The 12,651-nt window shown below is 46.3% G+C and overlaps 1 protein-coding gene across 6 annotated transcripts in view; it reads left to right on the top strand.

The window, feature by feature from the left end:
• The window catches only part of MLH3 (mutL homolog 3), a 65,484-nt gene extending 55,165 nt beyond the window's left edge, over positions 1–10,319 (top strand). For 4 of the 6 annotated variants that reach the window (XR_013624520.1, XR_013624519.1, XM_078784274.1 and 1 more), the window contains 3 exons: positions 3,714–3,792; positions 7,710–7,867; positions 9,774–10,319. Coding sequence is in view for 4 of the 6 variants with exons in the window: in XM_078784274.1 (XP_078640400.1) it covers positions 3,714–3,792; positions 7,710–7,867; positions 9,774–9,839 (303 nt within the window). In the remaining 2 variants the exon portion in view is untranslated. The remainder of the gene's footprint in view (positions 1–3,713; positions 3,793–7,709; positions 7,868–9,773) is intronic. The other 2 variants (XM_068129281.2, XM_068129283.2) reach the window with 1 other exon arrangement.
• The last annotated feature ends 2,332 nt before the right edge of the window (positions 10,320–12,651 follow it).

Below are 12,651 nucleotides of genomic sequence, written 5' to 3'. Positions count from 1 at the left end.
ACCCCACAGGTAGAGTCTCCAAAATAAAACCAACTTTCCAAGTTCCCAAGGTATAACCACATTCCTGTTGAGCCTCCAAGATAGGTATCACATTCCGAGTCATCAAAACAAAACCCCCATTCCGAGTCTCCAAAAATATAACCATCTTTCCAAGTCCCCAAGGTAAAACCACAATTTTCAGAAATATTGGGGGTTTCCGTGATAAGTCTCACATAGTATAACTGCGGACCATCAGGGAAAACTTCCCTTTCCCAATTTTTTAGGGTTTCTATGATGTGTCTCACATAGTATAACTGCGGACCATCAGGGAGAATTCCCATTTCACAATTTTTTAGGGTTTCTATGATGTGTCTCACATAGTATAACTGCGGACCATCAGGGAGAACTCTCCTTGTCCAATTTTTTAGGGTTTCTATGATGTGTCTCACATAGTATAACTGCGGACCATCAGGGAGAACTCTCCTTGCCCAATTTTTTAGGGTTTCTATGATGTGTCTCACATAGTATAACTGCGGACCATCAGGGAGAACTCTCCTTGCCCAATTTTTTAGGGTTTCTATGATGTGTCTCACATAGTATAACTGCGGACCATCAGGGAGAACTCTCCTTGCCCAATTTTTTAGGGTTTCTATGATGTGTCTCACATAGTATAACTGCGGACCATCAGGGAGAACTCTCCTTGCCCAATTTTTTAGGGTTTCTATGATGTGTCTCACATAGTATAACTGCGGACCATCAGGGAGAACTCTCCTTTCCCAATTTTCAGAAATTTGTGGGTCTCCAATGTATGACTTGTATTCTGGCTCATCAAGGTAGAACTTGTTCAGTGGGTTTTGTTTTGATAACTCACAACAAGTATCATCATGGTAAAACTCTTTTTCAGGATTTTGTGGATCTCCAAGGTATAACTCTTTGGCTGGGTCATCAAGGTAGAACTCGTTCTGGGGGTTTTGGTTGTTCAAAATGTCTTCAAACAAAAAAATAACTTCATCCCAAGTTGTGTTAAAAGCAGAATTTTCATTTCGTATCTCAGATACAATTTCCTGTGAAAGAAAATAACAATGTATTAATTTAATACAATATTTTTTATTTGTATAAATCAAGCTCTATGAATATTAAAATAAACTTTGTTAACTCTTACACGAGTCTCATCTTAAAAAAAAAAAAAAAAAAAAAAAAAAAATTAAATAAATAAATAAATAAATAAACAAACTTACCTCCATTGATAAGAGGTTCGAGTCCAGTTCATCAATCTGAAGGTTGAGTTCTACACAGGTAGTAGGACTCCATGGAATAGCAAAGTTATCCCATTCCATTTCGGCATAGTAGTCCATTCTCAAGTGAAGCAGAAAGCGTGTTTGAAAAAGCCTGTGTGGTCGGTGCCTTTTATAAGGACTGGGTGTGTCTTCCTGTGGAAATTCCCTGGGCGTGTCTTAACTGGAAATGATGTGATGGAAATTCCCTGAAAATGATGTAATGTATTACCTGGAAATGATACAATGCTGAAGAGTTTATAAAGTGGGTGGGACTTAGCAAAAGTGGGAGGAGCTTAGCAAAAGTGAGTGGGGCTTAGTAAAAAGTGGGCGTGGCTTAACAAAAAGTGGGCGGGGCTTAGTAAAAAATGGGCGTGGTTTACCAAAAAGTGGGCGGAGCTTACCAAAAAAATGGTATGTGGCACTGGAGGCGCTCAAACAAGAACATTGAGGGAGGTTTACCATTTTATCTTAGCTCAGTTAAAATATCTTAATAAAGAACCAAACTCAAACATATTTTTTGTTAATATATTAGATGGTGAAGAGAGTTGTAGGAGAATTAAATTATTTCCCACGCATAAACAAATATTTGTAGGGTCGTTGTTTGAGTGGGTTATATTCACCAGATGATATTAAGAGTAAAAGGTTAAAAGGTCCATGAGGTCAGAAGGATCACAGGTGTTTAAGTGGTCTAATGAATAAGGATAACATGTCAAAAGGTTAGAAGGTTCGTAAAGAACAGGGTGAGAGAAATATAGGTGTTTAGGGGCAATGAGGGAGGGAAAGAATTAATATGGAAGTGAATGGGTCAATGTTTGAGTGGGTCAAAGATTAATCTGCCAGATGATATGTAGAAGAAGGATGATAGGTCTATAAGAGAAAACAAATATTTGTAGTGTTTGAGTGGTCTAATGAACAACATTAAGGATAGGTACTACAGACAAAAGGTTCATAAAGATGAGGGTGGGAGAAATAGAGGTGTTTATGATTTTTGAAAAAGACAAGGGGGTAAATGACATTAGATAGGGATTTCCCATGTTAAACGGAGGTGTCCCAGAAGCAACATTATTACACTACTGACGATCGACTTTGAAGGGCGTCTGTATTGGATAGCAACCTGCGGGCAAGACGTTTTTGGTTCACGAAACGTTTTTGTGTTAAGAATGATGAACTAGAGTGAAGTCGATGGTGCGCCAATGCAAATCTCCACGCTTCTCATCTGAAGGAAAGTTAACAGATGGCAAAAAGTTGCACCAGAAATGACTCGATATCAAATTTTGGTTTAATTTTTTTTCCGCATTTTCACCACACACACACACACACACACACACACACACACACACACACACACACACACACACACACACACACACACACACACACACACGTGTACACATACGCGCAGAGACTGAACAGCCCATGGGGCATGAACCGGGGGTCAAATCAAAGAAATCGTAGAAATCATATTTCACATGTCCCCCGATGTTGATTCCATATACAAAGTTTTGTTTATAAATGTGCCCGTAATTGCATTTTTCGGTTTTTGACTCCACCCCAGGTTAGCAGGGACAAAATGATACTGTTCTCGCACCTATGTACAATGTGTTGATCATAACTACCAAGTTGGTGAATTTCTGTCCAACCATTTAGGAGGAGATAATGTGACAGACAGACGGACGGACAGATAGACAGAGCCGGTTACAGTTTCATCCCCCACCCTGGTTTTTTTTTTTGAAAAAAAGTGTGGGAATAATAATGGAGGGAATCAACAGGAAGTTGATAGAAGTATGCTAACCACCGTGGGGAGCAAGGAAGTAGAGCTATGCAGGAGACATGTTAATTACCTTCGCAAAAGCGGAAGGTTATGTTTTGATCGCTGTGTATTTATTTGTATCTCTGTGTGTGTGTGTGTGTGTGTGTGTATGTTATTCGCATAACTCAAAAAGTATTCAACCGAATTGCATGAAATTTGGTGGGATGATTGGTTATTATACGGGACACATTTGATTAGATTTTGGGAGCAATCGGGTCAAAGGTCAAGGTCAAGGTCACGAAAAGGTCAAAATCGTATTTTTACCATAGCGCGGTCAATTTGTATCCAATTGGCATGCAACTAATGCCAAAATGTTCAGAATTCAATGCCCGATCTTGTGATATACGACATGACCCAGTGAAGACATTACCCTTGTTAGCGGTTGGGGGTCAAAGGTCAGGGGGGTCACGACCTTGCAAAATGTGCGTTTTTTGTCATAACTCGGTCAATTCTTATCCGATTTGCATGAAATCAGCACCAAACTGTTCACTGTTCTGTTCCCTACACTCCCATGCCAAGTACAGAACAGTAGCTGCGGCGAAGGTATGCGCTCTACCGAGTGCCCGTTCTAGTTATCAGATGTATTTTGTAATTTAAATGTCTTTTTTTTTTCATTTTAAACTTTTGGACACTTGACTCTCTTACAGTTGCTGCAAGAGACAAACGGTGCCGTGGGAACATTGCCGAGGAGTATTATCCGAAGCCTCAACTCCCAGGCATGCCATGGTGAGCAAGCTGTGTTTTGATCCCGTACTATGTAGTAACGCTGTTGCTATCCACACCTCTATGGTTAAGCAAATTTTCTTATGTTTCATGCATTACTTGGTTGCCGGTTTTGCATAATTGTCCCCCGTCGCACCGCGGAGCGAAAGGGGGACTATGGTTTTCCCCTCCGTGCATGTGCGTTGCGTGCGTGCGTAAGCGAAGGACCCAATTCTAATTTGGTGTGTGGGTGCAACCCACGTCAAAATCAAAGATGGCCGCCGCCACGTATGTCTGACGCCATGTATGTCAATATTGTGAGCGAAATATCTTGAAAAATAAACGAACTACGAACTTCTAATCTGGTGTGTGGGTGTATCTGGGCATAAGGAAGAACGCTATTGAAAATTGGGTCGCCACGTCAAAATCCAAGATGGCCGCCACCATATATATGTCTGAACCTGTTTTTTTTTTTTTTTGTATACTGAATCGAGGCTCGTGAAAGAGCTGACAACCGTGAAGGAAAGACAGCACAGGAGGACCACGAGGGAAAGACAGTACAGGGGGACCGCGAGGGAAAGACATCACAGAGGGACCGCGAGGGAAAGACAGCACAGGGGGACGGCGAGGGAAAGACAGCACAGGGGGACCGCCAGGGAAAGACAGCACAGGGGGACCACGAGGGAAAGACAGCACAGGGGGACCGCGAGGGAAAGACAGCACAGGGGGCCGCGAGGGAAAGACAGCACAGGGGGACCGCGAGGGAAAGACAGCACAGGGGGACCGTGAGGGAAAGACAGTACAGGGGGACCGCGAGGGAAAGACAGCACAGGGGGACCGCGAGGGAAAGACAGCACAGGGGGACCGCGAGGGAAAGACAGCACAGGGGACCGCGAGGGAAAGACAGCACAGGGGGACCGTGAGGGAAAGACAGTACAGGGGGACCGTGAGGGAAAGACAGTACAGGGGGACCGCGAGGGAAAGGCAGCACAGGGGGACCGCGAGGGAAAGACAGCACAGGGGCATCGCGAGGGAAAGACAGCACAGGGGGACCGCGAGGGAAAGACAGGACAGGGGGACCGCGAGGGAAAGACAGCACAGAGGGACCGCGAGGGAAAGACAGCACAGGGGGACGGCGAGGGAAAGACAGCACAGGGGGACCGCGAGGGAAAGACAGCACAGGGGGACCACGAGGGAAAGACAGCACAGGGGGACCGCGAGGGAAAGACAGCACAGGGGGACCACAAGGGAAAGACAGCACAGGGGGACCACGAGGGAAAGACAGCACAGGGGGACCACGAGGGAAAGACAGCACAGGGGGACCGCGAGGGAAAGACAGCACAGGGGGACCGTGAGGGAAAGACAGCACAGGGGGACCGCGAGGGAAAGACAGCACAGGGGGACCGCGAGGGAAAGACAGCACAGGGGGACCGCGAGGGAAAGACAGCACAGGGGGACCGTGAGGGAAAGACAGCACAGGGGGACCGTGAGGGAAAGACAGCACAGGGGGACCGCGAGGGAAAGACAGCACAGGGGGACCGTGAGGGAAAGACAGCACAGGGGGACCGCGAGGGAAAGACAGCACAGGGGGACCGCGAGGGAAAGACAGTACAGGGGGACCATGAGGGAAAGACAGTACAGGGGGACCGCAAGGGAAAGACAGCACAGGGGGACCACGAGGGAAAGACAGCACAGGGGGACGGCGAGGGAAAGACAGCACAGGGGGACCGCAAGGGAAAGACAGCACAGGGGGACCGCGAGGGAAAGACAGCACAGGGGGCCGCGAGGGAAAGACAGCACAGGGGGACCACGAGGGAAAGACAGCACAGGGGGACCACGAGGGAAAGACAGCACAGGGGGACCGCGAGGGAAAGACAGCACAGGGGGACCGTGAGGGAAAGACAGCACAGGGGGACCGTGAGGGAAAGACAGCACAGAGGGACCGCGAGGGAAAGACAGCACAGGGGGACCGCGAGGGAAAGACAGCACAGGGGGACCGTGAGGGAAAGACAGCACAGGGGGACCGCGAGGGAAAGACAGCACAGGGGGACCGTGAGGGAAAGACAGCACAGGGGGACCGTGGGGGAAAGACAGTACAGGGGGACCGCGAAGGAAAGACAGCACAGGGGGACCGCGAGGGAAAGACAGCACAGGGGGACCGCGAGGGAAAGACAGCACAGGGGGACCGCAAGGGAAAGACAGCACAGGGGGACCGTGAGGGAAAGACAGCACAAGGGGACCGTGAGGGATAGACAGTACAGGGGGACCGCGAGGGAAAGGCAGCACAGGGGGACCGCGAGGGAAAGACAGCACAGGGGCATCGCGAGGGAAAGACAGCACAGGGGGACCGTGAGGGAAAGAGCACAGGGGGACCGCGAGGGAAAGACAGCACTGGGGGACCGCGAGGGAAAGACAGCACAGGGGGACGTGAGGGAAAGACAGCACAGGGGGACCGCGAGGGAAAGACAGCACATGGGGACCGCGAGGGAAAGACAGCACAGGGGGACCGTGAGGGTAAGACAGCACAGGGGGGGACCGCGAGGGAAAGACAGCACAGGGGGACCGCGAGGGAAAGACAGTACAGGGGGACCGCGAGGGAAAGACAGTACAGGGGGACCGCGAGGGAAAGACAGCACAGGGGGACCGCGAGGGAAAGACAGCACAGGGGGACCGCGAGGGAAAGACAGGACAGGGGGACTGCGAGGGAAAGACAGCACAGGGGGACCGCGAGGGAAAGACAGCACAGGGGGACCGCGAGGGAAAGACAGCACATGGGGACCGCGAGGGAAAGACAGCGCAGGGGGACCGCGAGGGAAAGACAGCACAGGGGGACCAGGGGGACCTTGAGCGAAATATCTTGAAAAATAAACGAACTACTAACTTCTAATCTGGTCTGTGGGTGTATCTACGTATAAGGAAGAACGCTCTTGAAAATTGGGTCGCCACGTCAAAATCCAAGATGGCCGCCTTGCGTCTTCCACTTTGTCAACTCACATCACTTCACCGACGGGGGACCTCGGCGTAACGCTTGTTTCCAGGGACGTTACTTTTGCACTGATGCGGGTATGATGGCGCAAATTTATATTTGGCTCGGAGTGCTTGTACTTTGTTGGCTTACTCTTTTCGAAAGGTATCACAAGCTATGACGTTTGCCGAGTGAATTAAAGACTCTCTCTGGTGTGGGATTGCAACCCAAATTGTATGGGGTGCAATGCTGAACTCTCTATAGTTCCTTTACACCTACTGTAGCTTTTACTTTAACTTCCTAGGCCTAGAGATATGCACACTCGCCTTTAATCCATCCAGCCTGGGTTTGAATCCTGACCCAGCTATAAACTGTCGTCCCGGTGTTTCACCGGCAGGGTGATTCATCAATGTGTGTGCCGTCCCCCGGATGAACGATATACGGGTGTCCCGTCTGACAGCATTAGTTGGCGGACGATAAAGATCACATGGTGTCATTCATGAAGAGTAGGCGAGCTATCGCCGGCACCATGAAGAAATTACCGATTTGTCATGACTGACTGCTGGGGAAGCAATGGCAACCCACCTAGCATAAACCGTACCAAGAAACTGCTTTGGTTGTTCCAACGCTCTGGAAGGAGTATGGTACATTGGTACATATCATCATCACATCAGGTGTGCAAGTTTACAGTATTTTGAATGACTTTGTTAACTAATGGATGTAAATTAATCTTTTTGTGCTTGTCGGTCCCAAATGTAGCATTATTACCGAGTGTTGTCGATAATTGAGGATAAACTTTAGTTTCACCCCAATACTTTTAATAAAAGTTCGGCCATTTAACATTATTTGACCAAATATGCGTTCCACCTCTGCACATGATGTTTCTCACATGGTATGTAACTGAGAGAGGATGTCATCTCTCGGGAGGTTTGGCGTCGCTGCTTCTCACAAATCTAAATCATTTTGCAATATTCAGGTGCGGTGAAGTTTGGTGACAAGCTTACCCGGAAGCAGTGCACAGTACTGTTGCGGTCACTCGCAGCCTGCAAGCTGCCCTTTCAGTGTGCTCATGGCCGCCCCAGTATGACGCCTCTCGCCGATCTTGGCCATCTTAAGGGACTGCAGGGCCTGGAGGTGTGTGGTTTGTGCAAATGGATGGACGTGACTTTATTTTTGCACTACCATTCACACTGTAGTAAACAACTTTGCGGGATATCCCACCTTTCACACTGCAGTAAACAGCTTTCCAGGATATCCCACCATTCACACTGTAGTAAACAACTTTGTGGGATATCCTACCATTCACGCTGCAGTAAACAGCTTTGCAGGATACCCTACCATTCACACTGCAGTAAACACCTTTGTGGGATATCCCACCATTCACACTGTTGTAAACAGCTTTGCGGGATATCCCACCATTCACACTGTAGTAAACAGCTTTGCGGGATATCCCACCATTCACACTGTAGTAAACAGCTTTGCAGGATATCCCACCATTCACACTGCAGTAAACAGCTTTGCGGGATATCCCACCATTCAGACTGTAGTAAACAGCTTTGCGGGATATCCCACCATTCACACTGTAGTAAACAGCTTTGCAGAATACCCTACCATTCACACTGCAGTCAACAGCTTTGCGGGATATCCCACCATTCACACTGTAGTAAACAGCTTTGCAGGATATCCCACCATTCACACTGTAGTAAACAGCTTTGTGGGATATCCTACCATTCACGCTGTAGTAAACAGCTTTGCGGGATATCCCACCATTCACACTGTAGTAAACAGCTTTGCGGGATATCCCACCATTCACACTGTAGTAAACAGCTTTGCGGGATATCCTACCATTCACGCTGTCGTAAACAGCTTTGCAGGATACCCTACCATTCACACTGCAGTAAACAGCTTTGCGGGATATCCTACCATTCACACTGTAGTAAACAGCTTTGCGGGATATCATACCATTCACACTGTAGTAAACAGCTTTGCGGGATATCCCACCATTCACACTGTAGTAAACAGCTTTGCGGGATATCCCACCATTCACACTGTAGTAAACAGCTTTGCGGGATATCCTACCATTCACACTGTAGTAAACAACTTTGCGGGATATCCCACCATTCACACTGTAGTAAACAGCTTTGCAGGATACCCTACCATTCACACTGCAGTGAACAGCTTTGCGGGATATTCCACCATTCACACTGTAGTAAACAGCTTTGCGGGATATCCCACCATTCACACTGTAGTAAACAGCTTTGTGGGATATCCTCCATTCACACTGTAGTGAACAGCTTTGCGGGATACCCTACCATTCACACTGTAGTGAACAGCTTTGCGGGATACCCTACCATTCACACTGCCGTAAACAGCTTTGCGGGATATCCCACCATTCACACTGTAATAAACAGCTTTGCGGGATATCATACCATTCACACTGTAGTAAACAGCTTTGCGGGATATCCCACCATTCACACTGTAGTAAACAGCTTTGCGGGATATCCTACCATTCACACTGTAGTAAACAGCTTTGCGGGATATCCCACCATTCACACTGTAGTAAACAGCTTTGCGGGATATCCCACCATTCACACTGTGGACATAGCTTCGCGGGATATACCACCAGCTGTGTAAAACGTCATCCCCAGCAAGTTACTTTACAGAATGGAAACACCCCGCCACGTCGATTAGTGCAATTAGCTATCCCCATTTTCCCCATTTAAACAATGTCCTGACATTTGCGGATTTTCCCTGACATTTGCATATTTTCCTTGACATTCGTGGGATATTCCGTGAATCAGGAACCGCTGGGAACCTACCCCCCTTTTCCCATTGAAGCATTGCCCCCACATTTGCGGTTCCGACATTTGTGACAATTTCCAGGAACGTATCCCCTGTGAATGTCGGGGTCTAAATTGCAATGTGATGAACGAGCTTCGATCCCACACATAGCGCATCTCTTTTATTCATTTTTTTATATTGTATTGACATGTGACATTTCCTTGACAATGTGCTTTATGACCTCCTTTTGTCCTATCAGAGGCCTGACAAACCAAATCTTGGGCGGTTGCGTCAAGCACGAAACAGAAGCCAAGAGGCGGCGTAGCAATTAGATTCCACGTGGACCGGCTGCACCAGGCTCTTGACTCCCACCATCTCGATGAGAATGCCACCCCATAAACGAGACTTGTTTTGCATATTTTTGGGACAATTGCCAAGTTGCAGACATTTGGAGCTTCCACTTGGTGGCGCCATGCACCTATCAATGCGAGGTGAGATCTGTGATCATGTGACCGGTAGGTACATTTTGCAAACTCACAGAAGACTTTTCACAAGAAAGACTCGAATGTCTTCTTGACCGCTTCCTATATCTGCAACCCGTTTACAGTGGTGGTGGTGGCACATTAAATTAAAAAATAAAATTTGTTCTTGAAGATGGAGTTGTATTTACTTACGCCAACTTAACTCTAAGCTTAAACCATTTATACCATGTCATGTAAATGAGTTAAGTAAGATATAAGTAAAATATATCTGTTGGTGAATAATATTGAGAAGTAATAGGAAAATAAAGACTTTCAAAACTTGACTTAAAAATAATTAAACCTTCCTCCCCTTTACCCCAGTCCCCTTATCACATGCACTTGCTTTTGATTTGTCTGGTTTCGTCACTCGCACTCACTCACTCACTCACACACTCACATTCACAATCACACTCACTCAGACATACACACTCACTCATTCACACACACTCACATACTGACTCACTCACTCACTCACACACACACACCACACACACTCACACACGGACATACAGACGGACACAAGAGACAACATAGGTCTGTTAAATGAGATAAACACAGATAAACACAGATACTGAGCTTGGGTAAGCACCGTCGCTCCTTGGGGGTACTCTGGCTACGAGTGACATTTTATTTTTATATTTTTGTATACAAGATCGAGGCTCGTGTAAGAGCTATCATCAATCACAAAAAAAAAAAGACGGACACACAAAACATACAATAAAGGGAGCGGGAGACAAGATGGGGAGAGAGAGGGAAGCACACAAGTACAACAGCAGAGAACAGGGACATCGGAAGATCTGTGGGAGAGAGAGGGCTTGGGGGGATGAGGCATGAGGGGGAGGGCGGAGGACATCACAACAATGGCACCTCCTTTCTCACCACACTCAGCAGGGCATGTCCTTCTCCCCATGGATGCCAACCTATGGGGATTGTCCGTTCTTTTATGCCTTTTTGCACTATCACACATTTGAATCGGTTTAGTTAATTCAGATTGGAATTGCGTTAAACAAATTCTCTTGGAGTCATTTGACATTTGAACACCATATCTATAAATCAGATCACTTGTCTGTAAGCAACTCGCTGTGGGTGTGCATTTAAATGGTTTGTCTCTTGAACACACCAGGAGCCAAATGATGAGGAGCCAGAGGTGATTCCAAAACCCCGTCTCCTGCTGCGCATAATAATAATAATAGTAAGTGGACTGAATTCTAAGTCCCATAACAACGACGATGCCTCATTGACCATTTACGCGCCGGCATCTGAGCTATCTAGCCTGGGTTCGAATCCCGACCCTGCTCTAAACTGTCATCCCAGTGTTTCACAGGCAGGGTGATTCGTTCATCAATACGTGTTCCGTCCCTCAGATGGACGTTGAACGGGCATCCCGTCTGGCAGCATTAGTTGGTGGACGTTAAAGATCCCACGGTGAAGAGTCAGCAATCTCTTGCCAGCACTGTGAACAAATTACAAATTTCTGCTCTAACCTACATGGGGCACTGCATCAGCGGGAACTCCATAACCTCAGCAAATGATGCTATCTGCAGCCATATGCTACATACACGAGAATAAGAAGACTGACCATTCCAATCAGTCAAAGCAAAACGACTCAAATAGAGAAATTCTCATTTTTATAACTCTATTGTATTCATGGAACACTTGCAAATGATGCCTCGAGCAGTCGACTTGGCGTTTTTAAGGTTTTTTTTTTTTCTTTGACTAATATGGCTGCCAGACAATGTGACAGATGATGTTATAAATTTACATTCTCCATTATAATTGTTGCGTAGATCATGCTCACAAAATTTTAAACTGATCGGACTAAGTGTTTTACTTGTCGAATTATGACGTCATAATTAAGGCACCACTAACGTCATCATTAACAACACTCAGTCCCCATGCGGAGTTCGTTACAATGAGCCATGTTTCAATTTTTCCATGGAGCGGTTTCAGAGATATCGTGGATCAGTTTTCATCTTCATCATCCTGGTTGGATCAAATTACTCGCTTTAATGTTCAAAAGCACCATCATCTGGACTTTTTAGTTTTTCAAAATTTTATTTTGCTTTGGGTGTTTTAGTCAGGTTCACTATGTTTTTTCGTTCAAAATTTTGGTAGATTAGCAAAACTATACATTTTTGGAATATTCAGAGCATGAGGAATCCAAAAATTAATGTTTACATTTGCGTAGACACCTTTGCGAAAATGACACTCAGGACAGTGATGAAGATCTGTAAAAGCATATTCCTGAACGGTATAGACCTCGTAGATCCTGTGTATAGGACTTATAGTTCAATCTGTTACTACCTATAACTTCCTATAACAACCTATAACTTCAAAGGACTTGCAATATCATGTACGTATTACGTAATACAGTTATATCACAAATATAAAGACAATGGTTTTCAATTACCTTTGTTTGTTGCTTTTCTATAATCCTGAGCACTATTTTGAGGCCTTTATTGGATTCCTTGACCCAGAAAACATAGGATTAGCATATTTAATTAAGTCTCTAGGTTGACTAGAAGCCGAGATCGCGCAAAATATGTATTTTATGGTGGCCATTTTCAAAATCCAAAATGGCGGCCATGCAGGTGTCTGTGCAAATGCCAACATTGA

Source organism: Myxine glutinosa, chromosome 9 (assembly GCF_964187855.1).
Source record: "Myxine glutinosa chromosome 9, kmMyxGlut1.1, whole genome shotgun sequence".
NCBI classification, from domain to species: domain Eukaryota; kingdom Metazoa; phylum Chordata; class Myxini; order Myxiniformes; family Myxinidae; genus Myxine; species Myxine glutinosa.
This window is presented reverse-complemented; position numbering and strand designations above follow the sequence as displayed.